Below are 25,735 nucleotides of genomic sequence, written 5' to 3' on the forward strand. Positions count from 1 at the left end.
TCACCGAAGGTGAGGGGTCCTGTGAGCAGTCATCAAGTACTGCCCACTGTAACATGCTGCAGGCTCCTGCATCAAAACAGCTCACCTGTTCTAGTAATCAAAGACTTGTGGCATGGCTGCCCCTTACAGCTTCGGTCTTAGTTTTTTCATGGGCTTGCTCCCCTTACTGCAAAAATCCTAACTATCCTTCCGGTTTTCACCATCCTTCTTTGTGCATGAACATCACTCCTTCAAAAAAAAAGGGACTGATGGAGCAGCAGGTATGGAATTCCCTTTTTCTGCCCCAAAATATTAGGAATATTTCAGGGATTTTACGTTGTGGAGTTCATGTTCTTCTCTAGTGAGATCTAAAGCTGAGAAAAAGGTAAGGAGTTTTATCCTGTTTACATCTTCCTGGTTTTGGATTTGCTGACCTTTCTTAGTTGTTTAACTGTTTGGATTGTTAAGAAGCAGCATGTACAAGCCAAATCTTGCAGTCCTTACTCAAGGTCATGACCACCTTGGTTGAGAATGCATTGCAGGGCTTGTTCAGGCATGAATCAGCCAATAAACAAGATTGGACATGCAGAGAAAAGGTTCTGTTAAATTGCTCAGGTGTGGCACCTAAAAACTCAGGTTACTTAAGGAACAGAGTAAAATCAAAATGCTCTGTTTAGTAAAAGTTGTAGTCTGCTGTACCCTTCCCAGCTACAGCCAGGTGCCAGTTACACTAAATAAAGCATGTGTTGGCCAGGTTTTTGTTTGTTGGGTGATTTGTTTCTTTGTAGAATTAAAGATTATAGAACAAGCCCACAGTACTGTGGTGAGTTTTTTCAGTGATGCACAGGTGGTTTAAGTAAGACTGGATTACAGCCTCCAACGTTTCTGAGATTACTGAACTGTTCACAGCTGTCCTTTTAATGAGCCCATTAGAGCCAGGTGCCGCCAGCTGAGCCTCAGTTCTCTCCATTGCAGGTCCCAAACTTCATCAACACTACACTCCCACCCCACGAGCAAGTAACAGCCCAGGAGATAGACAGCTACTTCAGGCAGGAGCTCATCTACAAGAGGAACGAGAGAATGGGCAAGAGAGTGATGGCGCTTTTGCGGGAGAACACAGATAAGAGCTTCTTCTTTGCCTTCGGAGCAGGTATGGTGTGAAGTGCTCTTTTATTTGGATGTTCTGGTTGGAAGTAAAATGATTTGAATGCTTTGAGATTTTCTTTGTGGTGTTGTAGGGAGCTTTTTCTAGGGGATTTATCCTTAAAGCAGGAAGGTTTTTGTCTGCGTAAACCTGCTGTGTAGGAAATGAATCTTGTTCAGACAGGTTGTGATTTGATTGTTCCTGAGCTTTTCATTGGGTTGTCCTGGTAGAAACGTGAAGCTGTTAACATTTCTCACACCACTGCATTCATTCCCTTTCCCAATGAAACTCTTCATTTCTCATGTTATGTTTGTGTTGTGGTTGTGTTTGTGGCAGCGAGTATAGGATGTGTACTTGAAGGGTCTTTGAATTTGGAAGAGTGAGTGAGGCTATGGGAACACAAGTCTTGCCATGGTAGGGACTTGTTTGTGGGTTGGGAATCCTGCCCTGGGGTTTCAGACCTTGGGACTTCTGTGCATTTTCTACACGGGTGATTTTGCTGCCTTGGTGGTGCATTTCTCTCAACTGGGTGTCTCTGAACCTTGTGCAAGTGTGTGAGTTATATGTGTAGCTAAATACCACTATTTTTAAATCATTAAGGAGCATCTGATGTGTCCTTCTGCATGTTCTAGCTTTCTCCCTGTAGTCTGCAGAACAAAGATGTGTGTAGCACTTCTGTAACAGCATGCGCAGCTGTCCTTTCTCTGTTAATTATTTTACCTCTGTAATAAAGTTAATGTTTCTGTGGTATAAGAGCATAAACAATAACTGCTCAGGCCCCTTTCAGCAGAATGCTAAGGAGCAGCTTTAGTGGTTTTACAGGCTGCCCCGACTTCAAGGCAATTTGAGATTTCTGTGCTGAGAACTGATCTGTCTTCCTCCTTTTGCTAACCATTTCTCATCTTTGACAGAACTTTGCTTCTTGTCCCATGGCTCTCACTATGAAGTTTGGCAATGACTTGCCTTTCACTACACACTTTGGTGGGAATTTTGATTAAAGGCTGCAGGATTTAATACAGATAGATGCATCTTTATGTATTTATTCTTTGAGCATATCCAGACTGCATTTTCCCAAGCCTATTTTATCTCAGGCTTTCCTCATACTTGGTTTGAGAAGTTTTGCTCAATTTTATTTTACGTTTTACAGTAGAAAAACACATCACTGTGGCTCGTAGTTGGATAGGGATTAATAATAAAAAAAAAAAAAAGTTGTCTAAATCATGGAGCTAGGATTATCAGAGATTACAGAATGTGGTGGCTCTAATATAATTCCCAGTTCAGGAAACCTCTAGCAGGAAGTTACAGAAGCCTGGAGGATAGATGGCACTGTTGCCTTCTTACCCTCCTCTGTGCCTACATCTGCTGCAGACTTTGGCTTACAGCAGGATCTTAGAGTGGAAAGATTCTAACCCCTGCAGCTATTTGTGTGTACTGGTAACAGAAATGCAATTAAATGGGTACTCATTATAGATGGCTCTCCTTAGAAAGCTATTGCTATGGATGGGTGGTTTGGGCTTTCACCCCCTCACCTGTAGCTGAGTGCATCTACTCAGGGCACCTGAGCAGCTTCAGGTGTGAAAGCTGCTTTGTAAAAATCAAGGCCCATTTCTTCTTTTGCTGCCCATTTTTGGCTTTGTGGTGGAAGCCTTTGTCACTGGACGGTTCCTTTCTGCCAGCTCTGACTCTAACAGGACAGGGCAGATGCATGCCGCAGGATTTACTGAAAACCAGAGCAGGATTGATGCTGAGGAAAGCTTTTTGTTTTGGGTGCTTTGTTCTAGCATCCCTTTGCTCTTCCTTGCTGAAGCCCTCCATCCCTGCAGGCCATTCTCACACAATTAATTCCTTCTTTCTTCTCTGGGTTATTATTATTATTTTTTCCTTTATACAGCAAGAACTGAGAGTACTGCTGCATCGTGGGCAGTGTGGCCATCATGGCCATCAACAGCCTGGCCATCATGCAGGGCCTCGGGTTGAGAGAGCAGTGGGTGGGGGACGGGGACATGCTGGAACATCCAAGTGAATTGAGATCAGACCAATTTTTAGAAACACAAAGAGATATGTACCGTTTTTATTTTGTTGGAAAGTTTTTTTTGTTCCATTCAGAAATACTAAAACAGAAGTCCTAATTCTAAATTAAGCTTTTTCAGTATTGGTTTTTTTTGTTTGTTTGTTTGTTTGTTTTTTTGTTGTTTTTTTTTTTAAATAAGAAATAGACCTCAACAGATTCCCACTCCTACCTTCCTGTGGCATTACTCACACATTGAATTCATTGGAACTGCTCAAACTTCCAATGTATTTCTTTATAAAACACATAAATGAAAATGGCCATTTATTCTTTCAATTTTCATTTCTTCATCCCCTCCAAGAAAAATACAGGATTTGGGTAAAATGGGGCACAACTCTAGCTCCTTCCTATACACTTCATTCTTTTCCTGCCAGGGCTTACCGTATTCAGGCTTAATGTGGAAATCTTGCCATGCTTGTATTCACACTAACTATGCTCTAGCAGAGAAACCCCATTTATTGTTGGTGTGGTTAAATGATATTTTTCAGGTAACAGCCCTGTTAATCTTTCTCTCTGAATGAATAGAAGCAGTTAAATAGAGTACTTGAATAAAACAAAAGGTTTTGTTCTTGTTCTTTGTTTTGAAAATCCATCATGTACTGTTAGGTGTTATTGATCCATAGTAACAGTGAAGAGCTTCAGCTCTGACATATCCATGTGATTAATAAAGGCCCATTTACAGTCAAGAAACAGAGATGTAGCCAAGAGCACACGGGCTGTTAAAAAGAGTTAATATTTTGGCAACTAAGACTATACACATGAAGTCAATGTTTAAGAAAAAAATCACTCTGGTTTATTTCATTTTTATGGGCAAATAATTTTCAAGTAACACATATGATAACAGATGGATAAATTTATGTCTGCAGTTAATTTGAAGGATAATTTCCTTAGGATGTTTTACTTAGTTGCATTTCTTTCTTTCTTTTATGAGAGCTGTCAGTTTAGTTACTCAGGGCTGGATTTACTGCTTCAGAAATTCAGATGCTGCTTCAGTTCAAGCCTATTAGCAGCCAAGTCGGTAGACTTTAGAATGGTTTTTCTGGTTAATTAAAATTTAAAAGAAAAGTTATTTTTTTCTGTGCTGAAACATAAGCACCATAGTGTCTCTCGCAACAGGATGCGAATGGAGCCATCTACGGGGCTCAGTGCTGCAGTGGAGGGAAGGATGCATTCTTCCAGCTGTGGGCAGCCCCTCCATCTGCAGTGCAGTGAAACATGGCCACGTGGGTGACCACGGCTCCCAGTGAAGTCGGTGTGTTTTGCCAGGGCTCACCACCTGATACAGCTGGGCCTCTGTAGTTCAGCTATAGGCATAGGTGGCTGAGATTAGGATGAAATTACTGGGATGCTATGTTTTAGAAGTCTGCATGCTGCCATTAAAACAGAATAATCCTGCTGGGCAGGGTCTGATTCTCTTTTTGTTCCTACTGCAGGATGATTCTTATTTCTCTGTTTAGAAAGGGTGCATTTCTTCCATGTTCCGCTGAGATTTTTCTCAGTCAGCATCATCAGTAGTGACTCAGGTTGTCCTAAACTGAATTGTTAATAATAATGCTACTTTGCAGAAGGCTTTGGAGACTCTCTGGTCAGAATGTTAAATGGTATCTGGGACTTGGAAGTGATTCGCAAGCACTGTAGCTGTGTTTTCACATGCTGCTAAATGCCAATTCTTTCTAAAGGGTGTGATAGCACAGAGAGAATACAGAACCTGTTCGTAGTCCTCTGCTCCAGCTTTCTCAGAGAGGATTTCCAATGGGAATTTCATCACATCTCATTGTGGTTATAGAAGATAACAAAGGCAGAAACATTCACCCATCACTTTCTATAGTTGAGAGTGACAGATATTTCCAAGGTGGCTGAGGTCATATTTGGTCTGATTCACCACTGAAATGTGCTTAATTTTCTCCATAAACTGTAGAGAATCTGTGAAGACAGCTACTGGTGATGTAACTGTCTTGAATGTTTACCTTTTTGTTTGTTTATTTATTTAAATAAAGATGGAGACCATAACTGAGATGGAAGATGGCTGTTGAATTTGGATGGGAGGAAAGATGGCAGGAGGTGGGAGCCTTTGTTACTGGAAACCATAGTTGCCTTCGGTAGTTTGGGAAGGGAAACAAAGCCATAGATACTACACACAGCTTGAACATGAACCACTGAGAGGGCCTTTGTGAAAGCTATTAGCACCTGCCACGAGATCTGGCATCCAGGTTCACATATGATACTTGAAAGTGTTTTTTTCAGAGAGGAAATGCCTTGAGGCTGAGATCCAGCTGCATGCTGAGGACTGGGGATTTACAGATGTTGAATATGCAAATGGCTGTTTTGCACTCCCCGTTTGTGCAGTATTGTGTACAGACTGGGCTCAAAGTTACACCCACTGTTTTGCCATTTGGGAATGAACAGCCTCACATCGGAAGTACGGTCCTCCTCCTTCCACAAGTTATGCAGCTCTTTGCCATTTCTATTCTTCCTCTTGGATCCTCAGCAGAATGGAGGAGGAGGGAGGGGAAAAAAAAAAATAATAGCACACTTGTGGGCTGGGATATAAAGAGACTTTCTCCCCAGGGTGAGACATCCTGGTCCAGCACTGATTAGTGGTGCTGCTGACATCACTGATGCAGTTCTCCAGTTGTCTCAGCAGACCAAGAAGTTGGCGACCGGGAGATTGAATTTGGCAAGCCTACAAAAAAAGAAGAAAAGGGTGAATTAACGGTTTGCAGATGCTAGAATTCCCTCCACTTGTGTTTATTTGGGCATCGAGATACCTATGGTGATGTTGGTCTGTTTTTTGTGTATGGACTTCTATAGATTTCAAGGTAAAGAATCACTTTGCTTTTAAAAATATTCTCGCATGCTAACTTTGACCAAACCCATGTAATTGAATTTTTTGAAAGTCTGCATTGAACAGGCAGGGTCTGATTCTCTTTTCAGACACTCGGTTGTAAATCAGGAGTTGCTCCACTGGGGAATAGCTTGTTCCAAGTGCAAATCCAGCCTGTAGCCTTTTAAAAAAAGCCCAGCGGAACTTTATGTACGTTGATCTTGTATCATATGGAGGTTTGGAAGCCTCTGAATGTTTTCTTTTCACCTGAAGCTTAAGTCAGCACAGAAAGAGCCTGAACTGGAGAAGCCAAAATAAGCCTGACTCCACTACCTTATTGTGAAAGGGGAAGTGCCATTGTGAAGGCTGATTCCTGTATTTCTGATCTGACAAACTCCTGTTGTATACCAAGATGTTACTCATAAAAAAAAACAAAAAACAGAACTGCATTTGCAGTGGTGAGAGCTATCTTGAGGCTGCTCTCACGTGTACCAAGAAAGGTAAGAGACAAAGCAAGTGAAAGAAAGATTCACGTGCTCTTAGCTTAGGTGTTACAGTCTAAACTACTAAGGGAAGCTGGGCAAGCCCTGCACTCCCTCTGGTCCAATGGAGGCCTTGTTGTGCTCATCAGGGAGTCCTTCCTGGCCACTCATCATTGCTGCACTGAAGTGGGTTTCAGCTCAAAGTCCTAACCTTCTAATTTGCCTGCAGACAGTAGGATTTTTATTTAAAGAAATGCATACATTAATGTCAGCTCTTCTGGGTCGCTGACGTTTTCATATCATATTTATTATTACATCTATGCCAAGTTCTACTGTGCAAGTCTAATTTTGCCTGCCTCTTGTCAAAGAAAAGAAAGCTATATTGGCCCCTGCTGTCCTAAAATATAGAGATTTTGGCTATACCCTGTGTTCCTCCTCAAAATTTGAAATGTAAAAATGTAGATGTAATTCAGGAAACTCTCTTTGTGAAACTGCAAATAATCATGAAGATTTACACCCAGACTTACACACACTGCTGAACCAGAATGGACTTAAACTTGGGGTGAAATGTGCTGAGGGTTAGAGAGAAGAACATGCAAGAACTTGCAGTAAATCTGCAGGCCACCCTGTAAGCTCTCAGGAGATCAGCAGAGGTCCCATATAACGAGATTTCATAACAGGAGTGTTGAAACCAAAATATGGATGCCAGACAATTCATCACTTTCCATCCCAAAACCGTCTCCTCAGAAAACTCCCAACCAGATCTAACAGTGTTATTTGCAAGAAGACCTTAAAGAGGCTATATGGAGAACCCCAAATTGGCAGTGTTCCTCTACCGCTGAGATTTCTGGGGATGCTAGTGTGAAAATGCAGACAGGATACAGATTGCAAAATGTCCAAGGATCTCAACTCAGCTGGGATAAATTTGTGCTTCTTGCAGTGATTAAGATGTTACTGCGCTCAAATGTAATGCCAGCTATGTGGTTTGTCCCAGAGCAGAAGGAAATCTGGCTTCTCAACTGTGCTTAAATCTAGAACCCGACATGTTAGCACAAATCCCTCATAGTGATTCACGTGGGATCATCTTTCTTGCTTCTGCACCTCCTGCCTGGGTGTGTACCTCCCACAGTGGAGCAGGGAATCCCCAGGAACTCTTGTGGCTGTATCCCTGCAGCTCTTCTGTCAGAGCATCGGATTGCTGAAGAAGGAGCTGAGAAAGGAATTGGACAGAGTGAGGAACCAGCTTCTACTGCTTGTGCTGTTGGGATTCTGCAGGTTCAAGGTGCTTCATGCTCGTTTTAAGGACAAGGTACAGGAGGACTGTGCAAGGACGAAGGATCGGTGATTTTGATGGATTGCAAAGACAGGGCACAGTTGTCGGCTAGAGATGTTCTGCAAAAGATACAGAAGTGAAAGTCTTAAAAAGCCTAGTTGTAAATTATGGGGATTTCTTGAGAATTTTTACTGGTATGGAAACTAGGACTGGAAATCTCATTAAACTGGGTGTTCTTGAGAGAATTCCAGGATTTCTTGGTCGTGGTTGTGCCAGGAATACCATCAGAGCAAACTTGCTGAGAAAGGATCTGATCCCAAATCCATAAATCCTTTCTCAGTGAATTAATGGTAGCTCTGCAGCTGACAGCAAGGTGACAGGCATATGCACCTGGATGAGACAACGTTTATTTGTCATTCCAGTCCTTTAATCTAGGCTGTTACTTTCACATTACTGGAAAATATAAATGCCCTCCCTCTTTATAAGCCTATTAAATCCCTTTTCCAGTGTAGTTTTTTTCTGGTAGATCACAAGAGATGTGTCAAGAAAAAGAAAATGTGTGCAGTATACCTCTGCCCAAAATAAATATTTAAGTATCAGAAATGTAAAGGGAAGATAGAGTTACTCAGAGAGGCAGAAGGGAAATAATTAGGGCTCTAGCCAGCACGAAGAGATGTCATAAACTTTAGTTATTCAAAACACAAACTCTGCCACTGTTCGCCCATTTTAAAGCGGCATGGAGAAGGCATCAAGAATCTGTTGGACAAAATTGCTTTGGTGGCAACTAAAGTGGGCTGAAGCCCAAGTCCAATAGCTGAGCTGCCATCTGAAATCAAAAGAAGGTTGGTTTTGTGCTCAAATCTCGGATTCTTTTCTGCTCTTTGCTAGAGAGCTAATGAAACATCAGTCTACTCCAGACTGATGGGGAGTGAGAAGCAGCTCCAATCTATGGAAAACATTGATGCTTTTAAAAAAGATTAATAATAAAACTTGAAAATACAAATGGTCTTAGTGAGAGCAGGTAATACTGGTACGCTTGCACCATAGTGGTTTTGGTAGAAGCTCTGGAGCTGTGGCTGTTGCAAGTCCACGGGTGACTGGCTTGGATGTAGCCCTGGAGTTCTTGCTCTTGGCAAACCAATTTTCTAGGTCTGTGAGCTAGAAAATGATAAAAACGTCTTCAGAGCTACCAGGCTTTACTCCTGTGTACTTCCAGAGAGGCGGTGAGAATGAGGAGACAGTTGAATAACCAAAAATCCATATGAATGTGTCTTGGATCTTCTTCTGTTTCTCTGGAGATATTCACTGAGACTTTGGAAGTACTTTGATAAATTGTTATTCACCAACCAAGGACCATTCTGCCAGAGAACTTGCAAACACATTTTAATCTAAATGCTAATGCTTTGGTGGGGCACAGCTGTGGCTCCAACCCTTTGCAGAAGTGAAATCTCCACCATTTTCCAGGAGCAATGTTGCAAGACTTAAACTTACGTGACATATCTAAAATACATAACATGAGTATTTTTAGTATAATTTGTACTTTATGATGGCAAATACCTTAAATACTGAGGTTTGCAAACTTAGAAAAATTGTATTTATACACAGAGGGTAGCTGGAGTGGAGACTGGAATACTATCACTGGGTTAACTCAGTATGAAATTCTGTACCAGTCCTCAATATTTTTACAGAATTCACATTCATTTTGCGTTTTTCCTTGAGGTGTTTGAGGTATAGTGAAACTGCTGTGAGGTTCTTATCACTTAGAAATCTGGTCTGGTTCCAGCTGAAAATTTTGCAGTGCCTCTCACTGGGAGGATTGGTTTAAAAGTAACAGAAATCTGCCAAAGAAATAAAGACTTCGCTATTGATATCAGTGCTATTTTTAATCTGGTTTCCTAAGGAAATGAGGCTTAAGCAATCATGGTGTTTGTGAGTGTATGCATGTAGGTGTGTGTGAATGTCTTTTACCCTTGTAAATTTTTAGTCTGTTGGCTGATGATAACACAACTTGCCAGATGGCTTAGAGTCTCTAAGATAATGTGTTCTTACACGCATCGTGAAAATTGGATAGAGGAAAAGGTAATCCATAGTGCTCATCCACTGAAAGAGCAAAACATGAGCTGAACTTTCATTACACCTCAGAAAATCCCTAAGGAAGAAGGAGATGAAATGGGTCTGTAGGTAGTGGAAATCTGTTGGTTCATCTGCATGCAGGAGGACGCTGAATGCAGCACATTAATTGGTCATGATGTGGTTTGAAGAGAGAAATGATGTTTAGAGAAAATAATTATCTGGAGTATCTCAGGATCCGTGTATTTTCTCTGGGCTGCGCTTTCATGAAGTGTTTGTTCTCTCAAGGCCAGAGCAATATTAGGTAGCAGATTTGTAAATGTGACCTAGGTATGGCTCCAGGACTCTATAAACCTAATGATTCGTGGGCGCTCAAACTGTGCAGCCTCAGTACTGCTAATTGGTCAAATGTGCCATCAACCATGCCCAAAAATGTTCTTGAGTAGGAAGGGGTGAAAAGAGCATCAGAAATCTTAGCAGTCCAAGAGGCAGCCTGGGGCAACGTTCCTGTGTGCAGAGTTCAGGAACACTTGAAGGTTGTTCCCTTGAGACCTGAAATGGCTCATTGGCAATCGGGAACAAATTTAAGAAACAAAGAAAGGATTAAACTGTGAATTGTAAAGCAAGCAGGCTTCCAGCCATAGGTAATCAGAGAGGTGGTTGTGGATTCGCATTTAGCAAAGGTGTGCAGTAAGCATGGTGATGGGGACAGTACTTGAAACCTTTCCAGAGCAAAATACGGATGTGTCAGGAAAGTTAATCCAGAGTTGGTTCTTAAACTATTTTTTTTTTTAACTTGAGATTTTTGAAGACTGTCCACTATCTTTGTAACAGTGGTAATTGTTAGGGTGGGACGCTCCCTCTTGAACTATAGGTATCTGAAAATTCTTGGTGCATCTTCTTTGTAAGATCATCAGATTCCTTCCACCCGTGAATCTCTAGAGAACAAATCCTCCCACTTATCTCAGATACATATTTTGAGATGGAAGAAACTGCCCTCAAGAGACATCATTCCACTGGCTACGGAGGAAGCATAGAAAACTGACCTCCAGCAAATGCCTGACTTTCCCATGGAGGGGATTAGTTGGACTCTGAGAGCAGGAGTCAAGAATTCAGTGTCCTGTCCTTACCTCTATCTGACCTTGAGCAAGCTGCTCTGTGTATTAAGACCTTCCAGAGTTATGATTTCTGTTGCAGCCAATGGAAGTGCCTTGTTCTTCTAAGCAGGCAGAAAGCTGACCCAGGAGTGGTTTGTGTCCTCTCTTGGAGAGCACCTTGGTACTCCAGGAGCAGAGAGAGCCTGCTGCCACCAGGAAAGCTCACCCAAGGCTGGGATCCTTGTTGTGGGAATGGGAGAGCTCTAATCCCATTGTAGCACCAAAGCAGTGCACAGTTTCCAAGTGTTATCACGTGATGTAATTGAAGCCCAGTGTTGGCCAACCCTTTTGTTCACTCTTGGGATCATTTGTTACCCACAGCCCTCAGAGCAGACTTTCCATCTTCATTTGCACAGAAGAGAGGGACTCAAACACATGGAAAGGTAAAGCTTGTCCATCATTCCTCAGCAGGGAATGAAAGAAAGCTGCTCCTAGGGCAAGTGCTATCGTTCATCTGATTGAAAGTGTTTCTTTTTTTTTTTTTTTTAAAAAAAAAAACAAAACCAAAAAAAAAACAAAGCAACAAAAACCAGAGCCATGTTCTATCCATCAGTAGGGTTATCCCTCTTGTGAGGTACAAAGCAAGCAGCCAAAACCAAAAGAAAATGTTTTGACATACCATGTGTTCGGTCTTCACTGTTTGCTTAAAGCAGCAACCAGGCCAAATGAGTTAAGTGCTGCCAATGAGACACGATTCAGGCCTTGAGACCCTTCGCAGCTTTCTGACATGACTTGTCTTGCTGCGTGCAAGGCTTAGGGAGAGTGGAAATTGGAAGGTGTGTGGGTGGCTTTCTGCTTTGTTTTCTTTGGTATTACGAAGAGACGTACCAGATGGTGTCTCCTGTGGAGCCCACTCACCACGTCTGTAGCATTTATTCAGCATCTCCTTGCAACTCCCGAATCTCAGAAGTTGTCTTTCTGAATTTACATGAGCAGTTCAATCATCTCCTACACAATAAAAGCTCCAGTGTTGGCCTGCTTGTAACTCCTGCGCTGGGCAGCGCTTCTGTCAGAAGGGAGCCTGTCCTTCCAGCATTTGTGTTTTTCTTTATACCTGCCAATCACACCGCTTGCCTTTGCCTAAAGTTTGTTGTCTTTGCAGTTGGTCACAGCGTGAGCTACCAAAAACCTCACTGAGCCTGACGGGGTATTCTGTTAGCCTAACCCTAACACACGATCCTGCACCTCCCCAGCACACAAAGGGCCTTTTCAGCAGCCCACCGCAGCTCAAAGATTTCATTTCACATGTTACAATTAATCTGTATTTATTGCCACTTATCTTAAATGGCTAACAATATCAAGAGTTTAAAAAGTGCTTTTAATGTCAAACCGGGTCAATTAAAACTCTACTTAAAATATTTGCAGAACTTCTACCCTGAAAATTGCCCCCTCGGTCCGCTGGTAAGCGAAATGTTTTAAACAAATACACGCAGCTTGAGGAGTCTGACATTTGGTAAGATTCCCCTTGATATTTTAGCAGAATCCAGCATCCATTTCCTTACTTCTGCCTTCTCTTGCTTTTTTTTTTCTTCTTCTTCTTCTTTTTATAACAGGGGAAAAAGGAATGCTTTTTTCGATAGTCAGAAATATTTGAAAGAGCTTTAATTGATTTTAAAATAAATAATAAAAATGAAATGGTCTCTTTTGGCCCTCAGAGTTTTGAGGCTGTTTGATGGATTGATCTTATCTCCTGGAATTTCATCCCCTTCCATGGACTGTAATTGCTTGTGTTTAAACCTGAGCTTTAAACCGTGGGTCAAAGATAATTATTTTTTTAAAACCCTTTCACTATTGTATGCTGGCACAGGAAATAAAGCAGTAGAACAGTGAATATTATGAAGTAATGAAAGTACTCTTGTTACTAGTGTATGTTTGGTCTTGGTGAAGGCCAAAGATGCCTTTAACGTGAAGATGAAGAATGTTTTTCTCCTCCCTGAAGAGCCCCCAGTTCTGTCTCTTTTTTTAAAGCTCTGTTTATGGGACAGATTATTAATCCATGTGAAATGCAAGCTGTTGTGCTGCCCATGTTAATTCTGAACTCTCTCATAGCGCAGCCATGGTTGCAACGTGTTAGGATGCTGATGTGCATCACACAGAGCACACCCAGGAGGCACCCATGGGTAGAGCTCAGTTGTCCTGGATGCTGTGGATTCACAGTGTGAGATCCCAGGCAAGGAGAATTAAATGCCTAAGCTGAAGGTCTGTCCATGTGGAGCCATTTAGGCTTTAAGTTCTGATCCTCAAACACTCGCACTTTTCCATGAGCAGTGACATTAATGAAGCTTGGTTTCCTATGGTTTTAGGTCATTTGCTTGGATTCCCAGTGGCCTAATAAAGTTTGAACTGTAACTGAGGCGTTTCTGTTAATTAGGGCATTTGTATTATCTTTATGGGTCTCTGATTTCCCTAATAAGGCTCACCCTGCAACATTTTCTTCCACGGGAGAGATCAGCAAGTCTCTATCCAGTCATCTATTTTCATAGAATGTATAGGAAGGGACTGTCTTGGAGACAGTTTCTCTTCTGTCTAACAGATCTGAAATTTGCCTGTGGGTTCAGAATCCTTCAGGGGAGATCATAAAGTCAAAAGTCTATACACAAAGGGACAACAGAATCCCATAAGCCTCATGTTCTTTGGAAACAAGGTTAAAATGAAATTGCCATATTTATGTAGTGTAAATATTGCACAACTTGAAGCCACCAAATGGTTTTGATCATTTCCTTAGTCACTTGTAGAGTATCTAATTAAACAAATCTGACTTTCCTAAGCAATTTAAGCCACATCTTGAATTCCTCTTGTGTAAGACAACACGAGAAAAATACTTCTTTGCTTCTTGCCTCCCATGAAAAGGGCATGATTATGTCATTTTGAGGAAAGCATTGTTCTTGGGGCTCTGTGTTCTATTGAATGCAAAGATATTGGCTTGGGGATGTGCTTTCATTGCTTGCTAGTTGTTGACTTTGTTATTCTTTTTGGTTTTAGTCTTAACTAAAGTATCAAGAAGCCAAATTATGCTGACTAATTGCATCCTAAGAGTGACAAAAAGCACAAAGTTAACAGCTTGCAAACAAGCCATAGGCTGAAGTCTGTTCACAGATTTTTTTTCTTAAATGCTTGCATGCAGGAGTTGTGCAAATTTCCTACAATTGCTGTCCTTGTCAGATTAGAATTCTGTCAACTTCTTTCAGATGTTGTGTTTGGAGCCTTACTGGACCTGATTAGTTTATGTTCTCTTTTGATCTGACAAGCACACCTGTCTCTGGAAAGGATCAGGTTTGAGATCTTTTTTGAAGTCCACTGCCTTTGGCAGTGTCGATCAAATTCTTACAGACTTATCGTGGACAAGGAATAATACTTCAGATGAATATCATTCACTTCTCTGAGTTCCTTAAAGAGCCATTTAGAGAGTATATGTTAATATTTAGAGCTTTCTTGTCTGGAGATACCAGAGTGCCGTGGCTGGCTTCACCAGAGTACAACTTGAAATTTGGTGATGCATGGAATAAGGGAGGAAAGTAGTTACAGTTCCTGGTGAGATGGGCTAGCCTGGTTTTACACGTCTGTTAAGAACATTTGAACCCATAGGCTAATTTCCCTCGAATGTGGTGGAAGGTGGAAGTTTCACAAGGTTGTGTTCCTCTATGGAAAGAGTTGGCTTTGGCAGAAGGAGGAATTTTCTGTTACTGTTCCTGGTCAGGAAAAGGCTGTGGTGTAAACTCACTCCTTCCTAGAAACTGGAAAAAGAGCTCATTGTCCAAACAAATCCATTACAAAACACATTTTTCTGGTTTCACTGATCAGGAAAAACATTCTGTATCTTAATGGCATTTTCTATCAAACTTCATGCTTAGGATTTTGCAAACTGTCAAATGTTAAACTGTTTCCGTTAGATCCAGACAACAAAATAGATGTTGCCATAATCTGGCCGTAACAAGGGAGGTGTTAAATTGAGCCTCAGCAAGGAGGCAGCAGTGCAAGGACTGGGTAAAGCATCCTCCAGGCATAGGCACCAGTCTGGAATTAGTAAAATACAAACTCGGTTGTGTTGACAGTTTCTTCCTGCTGGGTGAAAGAAGGAAGTAAATACAAGAAAATAAAACTTATGTCTTAAAAAGCAAAGGGGCTCTGTTAAGAGCAGGCTAGTTACAACTCTGGATTGTTTTAATTGTGGGAAAATGTCACCAGACAGTCTACCTAAGCACGTTTGCCTTTTTTTTTTTTGTTAATTCTACACCGTTGTGTGTAAACAGGCAATGATGGATTGTGCTGAAGTTCTGTGCATAGTATCAAAGAGAGCTGGATTTAATTGTCCTGTGCTTATTGTACAACAGGAATGAATTATGAGCCTCTTTACAGCATCTCCAGTGAAAGTGATTATCAGCACTGCTCCTTGCCAGAGATATAACTCTGTCAAGCAGACTCCCTCCTCTCTTGGGTTCTCTGGAAAAAGCTTGTGAATCTGCTGTCTCCTGCCAGTTAAAGCTTGGGATGAAACACAAAACTAAGAGCTGCCAATAGCTATATATTCAGTTCAGATGTTGTAGGAATTTCTTATTCTGTTTTCTTTTCTTTTCCTTTTTTCCCTTGAGTGGAAGATCAGTCAGGCTTTTTGGAACGTGCAACTGAACTAGTGCAGCAGAATGTTTTCCCAGTTGATTGCTCTTTTGATTCTGTAGGTGAGCAGTGTGATTGAGAAGACTTGGCTGTTGGCTTTAATTAGCTTTGACCTGGTCTCGTATGCACTTACAATACGATTAGTCGTCGTGCCATGGGAAGGCTGCCTTCACCCCTACGCAGCCAGCCATCTCTCATAGCTGTTCTCACACTGCTCCTCCCTGCAATACTCAGATAACCCCAGAAATAGGTTTAAGCTGAGACAGATGTATAAAAGGAATGCTATGAGCCCTGCCCCCGAGATGGGGCAGTAACTCATCTGCAGAAGAGCTGGAAGTTGTGCTCTTCACGTTTTGTATTGATTACTGTGGCATAATAAAGGACAGTGGGATGAGATGTAGGGACCATAACCTTGCTTGCTAGAAAAATAGGAGGGGACACTGATCATCCCTTGTGCAAGGTTGCGAGGGGATTATTTGTCTTAAGATTTGTTTAGATCTGCACGAGGATTTTCACTGCCTTGAGGAGAGCTGGCTTTGGGGAGGTGTGGGTTCTGTCCCTTCCACTGACAGGCTTCTTGTGGCTGCAGGCTTCCCCCTTGCAAACAGACATCACATTCCTGTATGCTCAGATGTTTCTGTGCCTGAGGATTGCCCAGATAAACAAGTTAAAGAGCACATACATAAGGATGTGTGTGCAACTTCTTATAAATAGGTGCTCATTCGTGCCCCTCCATCTGAAGAGATTTCACATTGCTTTATGAACAGGCCTACAATTGCCAGAAAGCTTATTCTTGGAAAGAATAAATAACAATAGTATAAAATGCAGTTGTAAAAAGCTGTGGATTCTAATAGCACTACCAGGTAGCGTGTGCAATTCACTCAACTATGAGCAGACAAATTTAACTTCTAGCTGTGGGAACACTCATGGGCTTCCTGGGCTGCAAACTGTCCTGCTAATTAGTAACAGCTAAGAACAGAGGTTATGTGGCACATCTTAGCGACAGGTCATGTGTTAGGAGAGGATTGATTGTGGTCATGTCTTCTGTATGTGGAGATTGCTTATAGATTCTCTGTGTAACTATACTCATACATTTTGGTAGATCAGCTGTTTAACGAACAAATGAGAGACAATTCCTTCATTTCTTCCACTCTGTCATCAAATGATTTGTCCTCCAAGTCAGAGGAGCATCAGCTGTGACAAAGAAAATTTGGGAGGAAGGACTTGGTAATTCACGATTTGGTCTTTGACTGAGGAGACAGAATGCTGACCAGAGTGGTTGAGAGAAGCTGTAGAGTTCAAGGACTGAGTGAGCCTTCCATGGGGTGGGGAGTTGTGGGTGGCCATTTGTCCAATTGTCCATAAGTAAGCCAAAGCTTCCCCTGGGAAGAACTGGATGACAGCCTTGTGACAAAATGGTCTCTTGCTCCAGAATGCCAATTCAGGATGACTTCTTCCAGTAATATAAGGAACAGCTTCTAAAAGAAAAAAAAAAATCCTGGTAGGATTAATATTCTGATGCAGTGGGACTATTTTTCCCTTGGCAAATAGCTTGTGATGGATAGTGTATATTCAATTTTGAATGTGGGAAACAGAAGTTCATGTCCATTCCAGATGCTGGAGTTAATAGAGGGAAGTGAACACTTGGTTTGTGGTTGGAGTAATCACTGCAGGAAGAGCACAGGGATGAACATTCCTCAGAAGAGCTGTTTGAGAGCCATCACTGTGTAGTCATCACTCTTTGCAACTATTTTAATTGCATGGCATTGCTCATTTTAAGATTCAGTACAAGTGGATCCAAGGGCTAGATTTTTAACTACCCAAAATTGTATGACAATTTCTCTTCAGTCAAATCGAAGCCAAGTGCCCAGTAACCAGACTGTGCTCAAGCCTGGATTTTCAAAGGCCAGAGCCCTTAGACAGTACTTCTGAAAACCTGGCTGAATTCCAGCACAAGCTTGGTTTTAGAAACCCTAAACTTTGATAGGGGTAGACTGTCTTGTAAGTTCATGCCTTCATTAGGAGGATCCAAATCCTATTGATTTCAGCATATATTATGGCTGGATCAGATCTGTCAGTGAGTGACCTCTGAGCACTGTGCTTAAAGCACTGTCAAGGCAACGGAGCAGCAGCCCCAACAGCAGGAATGTGGGATGGTGAGAGGTGAAGAAGGGACATCCTCTTCTCATTGACAGGCTTTCCCATAATAGAAAAAGGAGGGAAAAAAGAGCTTGGTAAGTCAAGTGGCTTGATTCATAAGTGAGCTTGCTCTAAAGTAAACACAATGCCGTATGTGTCTCATTTGCCAATGAGATCATCTGTTTCTTTGTTAGGAGGGAAAAATGTGCTTCCCTTCCAAGTCCAGGACCACTCAGGCAATTTACATGAACAAATAAAAATGAGGTTTAGCAGCCCTAAATAAATAAAATACAACTCTAAGTGGCCACCAAAGAACAGAGCTCCTCAAATAGAATAGAGCTGGGCCTGGAGCCAGATGGCTGCTGTTCGCCATGCCTGCTTATGATTCCCAATCCAAGCACAGCTCAGATGCTTGTTGCTGAAGTCATTTATGGCTGTAGCAAAACATATATTGGGAGATAAACAAGCTATGCTAGAGATGAACAGCAGGGCAGAGAACATAAAGTCAATCTGTGCTTCAGTCATGGTCTTTATGGAAAGTTATTGGATTCCTGCCAGGGCAGCATGGATCTAAGCTGATAAAGGCAATGAATATTCATCACTTACCAGAAAAGCCATCCACCTCTTCTGCCAGCTGCAGCCTGTGGTCATTCAAAAGTCATTCAGTTAAATGGAGTCATTTCCAGTTTTCTCCTTTTCTGAGGTTAGGAACTGGTCATGCCTTAGCTCAGTGCTTCTAACCAGGGGACAGGTGCATAGAATATTACCATGGACTCAGTAAACATGTAGAAGCTCTTGGTTCGTTGCTGTATCCTCAAATGAGTTAGCTACCTAAACTGGGCGTTTTATCAGTAGCCAACAGAAGGGAACACTTCCAAACCTAATTTACTTGTCAAAGTTCTTCACAGTCCTTTATGATGCCAAATGAGCCTCTGTTAGCAGTTCACTGCTTCCTTTGACAACAAAAGAAGACAACACAACCAGTTTAAATTAAGCATCTAGTGTTTAAAGGGATAGTTCTAGATGGGATTAATATCTCTAAGACTTTGATAGGAGTTTGATCTATACTTAGTTATCTCTTTGTTGTTTGAAAATCATTCTATGCAATCTGATTTCTAGATGAAGGGTAACTAGCCACATGCCAAATTCTTTCTTTGTCTTTGCCACTGCATTGCTGAGAAGCAAGCTCATGGCTTTTTACCGTATACTCTTGCCATGACGGAGCTGCTGTGCTGGCAAGCTGCACTGGGACTGCTTTCAGTTCTTTTATGTACTTATTTATTTGCTTAAGGCTCAGAAGGAAGTCAGTTTTGACAGCCCTATCAAACCTCTGTTCAGATTCATGCTGTATGTTTAAGTAACTAATGTTAGATCCCATCGTTCTCCTTCCCCACACTCTTTTTTAACCTTTTTTGCCCCTGTCTGTTTTGTGCCTTTACCCTCTCCTAAGAAATAATTAAAAAAATAAACAACAAAACCTGAACACTCAGAGCATGAGTGCAGTGTTTGGCTGTATACATAAGCTGAAATGAATGTGAACCATGCCAAAGTGCTTATTGGTGAGTACTATTAAACCAATAAAATCTTTCAGAAGCTCAGTTATTACAGTATGCATGAAATGGAAGTGGAAGTTGTGGGCTGTAACCTATTCACAGAGCAAGAATGGGGTGAATGTTGATGTGGAAGCGAGTGCATGATGCTAAAAAGGCCATTGCTTCACATCTGGGTGCATTTGGCCTTTGGGTTTCCCATCTGCTCAGCTCAAGAATTGCCATGAATGCATATTTGAGTTAGTTATTCTTGTCTGCGGTTCAGCAGATGGGATGTACTTGTTCAGTGCTATTTTTAGGGGTATTTTTTGTATCAGCCAGTTGTTTTAAATGTCAAGACCTGGAATCATGGTAGCTGACTCCAGGTACTTTGGCACAGTCATTTTATCAAGCGTTGAGACACTGTAGATTTTCTCATTTGTATCTCAGGAGTAGGAAGTATGCCTCTCCAGAGTGAGGTATAACTCTCCTAGGAGATTTATCTCACTCTCGAAGTGTCCAGTCTCTCTCCATTGACTAGAAAGAGGCCTAAGTAAAGTGCAGTGTTAAGAGACATAAAGTTAGTTGAAATGAGGGTCGGTAATTGGTATGTCCCAAGCACCTTACAGGGAGACCAAAACAGCATAATTCTTTCTAGTTGACAGGTAAGGGACTGAACTAATATGCCCAAAGCAAAACAAAGTTTGCAGCAGATTTAGGAACTGGTCCTGAGTGTTCTGAAATCCTGCTTTAGTCTTAACCATTTGTTCACCATTTATGCTGCACAGGACTAATGTCTTACATCCTCCCTTCCTCTAACAAAATACATAAATCTGTATAGTAGTGTATTTTAGAAATATATTTCTGTAGCACTGTAATGTGTAGATACATCTGCACTTCCCTGAAGCCAAGGTAGCAGATGGGCATCACTGACACACAGTTTTTCACAAGGAACTCATAGGGCCAACCCAACTATGGCTGATGTTGAATTGGAAAAAGTCCACTGAGAGTTACTGAATCCACTTGGCTCAGGAAGACTGTGAGCTGCAGGAGGCTGAAGCTGTGAGCATGTTGTGGGAAAATATCTCTGTAGAGCTCTCTGATTTTTCACTGGATGTTTTCATTGACCATCGGCAGAGATGGGACGATGAGTTGAATGGACCTTTATTGTGATGTAGTACTTCTGCTCTTTGTTGGTTACAGTAGAAAATACTGTCTGATGAATTTAGCTTAATCCTGATAGACCCTTCATGTGTTGCAGAAAGCAGTTAGAAGTTGACAACACAACTTGTGTTGTACCTAGGAAGAGCAAGAAGAGCCTGGGGCATGCCGTTAGAGTGCATGCTCGAGGAGCTTGGGGCATGAACTCCTAACTCTTGTTCAGCTCTCAAAAAACTGTGCTGTCATGAACGTGGTCAGCAGTCCAACACTTGACAGTCTCGTGGGTTGTTGTGACACTGCTAAATTTAAAAGGCAAAAATATATTTTTAACATAAACAGCTAAGTCCCACAAATCATGTTGAGAGGTATGGCTCCGATTATGGACTGGTAACACATTTGCTGTGATAAAAAACAGCTGTGTCAGGTGATCTTGTTAATGCAATATTTGTACATTTGAGTAATAGATGCAGCTGTGGGGGGGATTGTTTTTTAATAAATCAGCTGTTTTATTTTACTAGCAATTATTCATTTATATGCTATAGCAGAGGAGTAGCTAGAATCAGAGGCAGAACTTGCTAGTCTGGAGGTCAGGAATGACAATAAAATGTGAGACAAATTCCACTCCCAGGACCATGTCCTTTCCCCTTTGCTGACTCTCCTCCACACCTGCTGCACTTTATACATATGCTTGCCTTCAACTTTTTTAGTTTTTCTTTTCCTTCAAACTGAAAACAAGATCTCAAAATTTGTATACCAGGTAATAATAGCATTTGCTTAAAAATGAAATTATCCATGCATTTGATCTGCCAAAATTATTCTTTTGGAAGGAAACTTGTTTGGAGGTGTTATGTTCCTCTAGTGGGGCACCAACATGAACAGTCCTATTTTGTAATTGCAAAACAGTCTTTCATCTGGAGCTTTGTATATGTGGTGTTATAAATTCAAAATTAGTTCACAAGTACACATCAAAAGCTCATTTCATGCTCTTGGGCCCATGAGAAGCCTTTGACATCTAGATACTGGTCTGATGTCTTGGCACTTCATTAGCAGTCTCATAGCACTATTCATTCAGCTTCTCTCTCCCGTGATGCAGCCAAGATCAGTTTGTGCCAGTGTTGCACAGACTCCCAGCATCACTGCAACATATCTTGCTCCTTTGGACTAGACCTATCTGTGCTTCCCTGGGCAGTTTCCTAGGAGTTTACTTTCCAATAAATGCCTGATAGCCCTGCATCAGACTGCAAGTGGTGTGTTGACTGTACCTGAGAGAAGGCTGTGGTCATCCTTTGGAGGCTACCCGATCTCTGATCCAGTGGTGGGACTCTGTGTGAAAGGAAATGGGGAGATTGGATGGACCAACAGCAAGCAAACCTGGGAGGAGCAGGGCTCCATGTTTTTACTGTGTCCTTCAGGTACTGATGGCCCTATGCCAGGAGGTGGCGTGGTGCCAAGGGGACAACGGGGCCCAACACTAACATCTGCTGAGACAGAACATGAGAATCCACAGAGGAGCCAGCCTCTCCCCCTTCCCATTTCTTCTTCCAAAAAATAGCTAATGTAAATAAATTGTCTGTTCACACGTGTTTTGGCATATGAATGGAAACACTTGTCTGTGCTCCCCCACCAGCTTTGCTCCCTCCCTACCTCAGCACTTTTGCTAAATGAGTCGTTCTTGCTCAGCCTCAGACCAACTCGGAGTTGTTCTGTTAGATTTCCCCGTTGGACTGATAACAAGCTGAAGGAGCAGACTGTAAAGCTGGTGACATAAACCAACCCTCATAAGCTGAGTGGTCCCCAAGCAACAGATCAACATTCAGCTGGGTCCCGGGGTCTGTCCCAAGTTCTCCAAATTGAATGTCAGGCTGTGGCTCTGCTTGGCCGCTTCACTGCAGGAGCTCGACAGCAGAAATACAGCAGTATCCATTGCACTACTTTTCTTAGCTCAAGAATTAAAATTGTAGAATAGAATCAAGGTTGGAAAAGACCTCTAAGATTGTCCAACTATCCACCTACCAACATTGTTACTTACTAAACCATGTCCCAAAGTACCACATCTGCGTGTTTCTTGGAGTCAGCTATACCCAGAAATGCCACTCTAATCATCAGTTCTTTTATATTAGTAAAATATTTAAGCAGTCTAGCCCTGAGGTGTAGGAGATGAGTATATAGAATAAATTGTCGTGATGATTGCCTGCCTTGAACTCCTGAGGAAAACTTATTTCTCTGGTGTAGTACATCTTCCTCCTCAAAATATTTTTACTCAGACTAAAGAGAAAAATAAGCTCAAGATTTAGAGATACTTTTTCCCTGTACCATATTTCTACATCCCTTCAGTCAGTTTTCCTATGAGTGTCTAAACCTGGGGTTTCAAGCTGTTCAGAGGCATGCTCCATTGCTGCTTCTCTAGAGGATGTTGGCTAAAATAACTGCTGTGCCTGCAGTGCAGTCATCACCTGTCAATCTGCTTTCAAATCAAGGGAGATCTCCAGTTGTTCCTAGGTAGGTCAGTTGGAGATGGATTTCAACATAATTGTGGGAAAAGGTGAGCAGCAGAGAGGCTGTTTTGATACATTCATGAAGTGGTGATGTCTAGGTTGTGAGAATGTTTCATGATGAACTTTCCTTTTTTTTTTGTAAATATGGATAAAGGGAGAGAACCTTCATGTGATGGCTAATGTTAAAAGAAAATAAGTACTAGGAACAGATGGTGAAAAACATAGCAAGCATAAAAGAAGTGAGTGGTTATTTTGTTTTCTTATTGTCCCCAGCTTTATCATCAGCTGATTCACTGTGCATCTGTGTCTGTTGTTTCTGTTTCCATATCTGAAAGATCATATGGTTTCAGAGTTAGGGTTTTGCTTTACTTGGAGTTCACTGAAACGTGAACTGCGTGGAAATTGTTTTTGTGACTATACCTTAAAGATATTGTTAGCAAGTTACTGAAGGGGAAAATAACATGTATTTAATAACAGAATGTCATTAATAATACAAACAGGTTATGCAGAGAAAAATACTCATGCAAATTCATTTTGACCAGGTCAGTTTTAACTGTGAGTTGTTTTGCATAGACAAGGAGAAGAGAGGTGGAAGGTCATGCGCTGCAAAATGCTTCAGATACTTCTAGTTGAAAAAATAAATATTCAGGCAATTACAATGCCCCTTGTTAAAGGAGGAGGTGGAAACATGTTGTCATCCTCCATGCAGTGTGTGCTTCCTGTATGCAGTATAATCAGCCACTGAGACATCCTTAATCTTTCTGGATTATTTGTAACTGCACCTGCCTGAACTTTCTCCTTCCTGAATAACATTTGATTAAATCCACTTTCAAAATGCCATTGTGACTGCAGTGTTGGGGGGGCACTTGCAGAGCATGTTTTGCTCTCCATCCTGATTGCATCTGAATTAATTATGCTAAATGCAGGGACAGGAACAATATTGATGTAACAGAAGTTTATCTGGTTGATGTGGTCATTCAGATGAGAGGATTGCAAACAGCTTCACATGCTTCAGCTGTGGCCTCCCATGAGGAGAAAATGTCATCTCATTACTATTCAGATTGATCTGATTTGGGTTATTTCTTTTTCAGAGTTGAAGTAGTTTTGGAATCTCATTAGCTTACTGACATTTGCATGTGTTAATAGAGTTCTTGCTTGTTTTTAGTCTTCTGTCCCTTCCTTATCATTGCAAATGGGAGTTAGGTGAAAGTCAGAGAGGGGGGAAACAAACTTTCTGGATTCCATTTTCGTCCTGCGGTGCCATTTTTGTTTGTGAACAGCCCCAGTGTGCAGTTGTGGAGGTTTCCCTTTCATGTCTGAGCCATTGTTTGTGCCAGAACTGAAGTCTTGATTTGATCACAAGGGCGTTCAGTACACATTAGATTATTATTATTTTTAACCTGTATCATGTACATAATTAGAAGTGCTTGAAGTTTGAGTTTGTCCTGCTGCATGAAGACATAGGAGCAAATCTTGCCAGGAAGAGAACATTCAAGAATATAATCTACATTCAAGTGCAGATACCTATGGCTGCAATTCAGTGGGTTCCCTTTTCAACAGGCTGTGGTGTGAACAAGGGACTCATGGTGGGCTCAGTTGCACGGGGGTCAGGAGAGGACTTTAGAGGTACTATTTGGCAGCTCCTTGTAGAATAATCTGATTAGGGGAAGTTCCTTGCGCACAGATCTCCACCATATAACCCAGCAGCAGATGTGAAACTGCACAGTGCAAAATTCATCCTTGCATGCATAATAAATGGCCTATGACTTCCTTGTGAGCTCTTCCTCACGTTTGTTTGTTAGCAGTTGCATTGGCCTTTGAAACTTTTGGTGGAACTTCCAGCATCTTGATGAGGGACAGTCTGTTTGATGCATAGAGTCATTAAGATCAGAAAGACCACTAAAGTCATCTAGTCTAGCTATCAACCCATGCCTGTGTCTGCTCTAGATCTTGTCACTCAGTGCCACATGTACCCTTTTCTTGAACACCTCCAGGTTTGGTGACTCCACCACCTCCCTGGGCAGCCTGTGCCAATACCTCACCAGATTCACCTACTGCATATGGGAGAGAATCCAAGGCACACGTGCCCTGCTTTCAAGAGGTGGCAGAAGGGGAAATGTAGCAGATGGTTTCTTATAAACTCCTGGCTGTATAATGGTCTGCACCTCTAGATTTGGCAGGATTTGCTCAAGATTAAGACCTCCAATTACGGTCTCCACACAGCTGGAGGCTGAGGACTGAATCCGCAATAGTGGTTATATTTTCTGTTGCACAACTTAATGGAAGTTCATCTTTGTGTTACTGGCATCGTACTGGCAGTCACTGACTCAGTCAGTCTGACCAGATGGCGTTTAATAGAGTATGTCATAAATGGCTTCAGCCTCTCACAGCCCTAATATCAAATTGATAAATGCTTGGGATTTCTAAAGAAGAACAGCTTGAAAGCAGTGTTTTCAGGCTCAGTGAACATCTGTGTTTGCTGTGATTTTCCTTTTTTAATTAAAAAAAAAAAAAATTCCAAATGAATAAGAAAATCTTTTCCCAAATATATTTTATTTTATTTTCCACTTCCCTTTTCGAGAATCCAATAACTCATTCAAACAGAGACTTGGATGGAGATTCCTGGGGAAGCTTTAATGGGAGGAAAGATATATCTTTTAAAATCTTACTGTTGAAAAATGACTACTTCTGTGGCACTTGTGCCTGGAACAAAAAGTGAATAATATGTTAAAGAATACCTGGAAACCTCATTATGAGGCTAGATACAGATGAAAGGCAACTTATAATTTAATTTAATTTT

At 41.6% G+C, this 25,735-nt stretch overlaps 1 protein-coding gene across 2 annotated transcripts in view; it reads left to right on the top strand.

Moving 5' to 3' along the window:
• Nucleotides 1–25,735, top strand: part of TRABD2B (TraB domain containing 2B) — a 257,922-nt gene that overhangs the window by 152,784 nt on the left and 79,403 nt on the right. For both annotated transcript variants that reach the window (XR_008202202.1, XM_052665961.1), the window contains exon 4: nucleotides 955–1,129. Coding sequence is in view for 1 of the 2 variants with exons in the window: in XM_052665961.1 (XP_052521921.1) it covers nucleotides 955–1,129 (175 nt within the window). In the remaining variant the exon portion in view is untranslated. The remainder of the gene's footprint in view (nucleotides 1–954; nucleotides 1,130–25,735) is intronic.

The sequence above is a fragment of the Tympanuchus pallidicinctus genome, unplaced genomic scaffold, assembly GCF_026119805.1.
Source record: "Tympanuchus pallidicinctus isolate F22 unplaced genomic scaffold, pur_lepc_1.0 scaffold7, whole genome shotgun sequence".
Taxonomy (NCBI): Eukaryota; Metazoa; Chordata; class Aves; order Galliformes; family Phasianidae; genus Tympanuchus; species Tympanuchus pallidicinctus.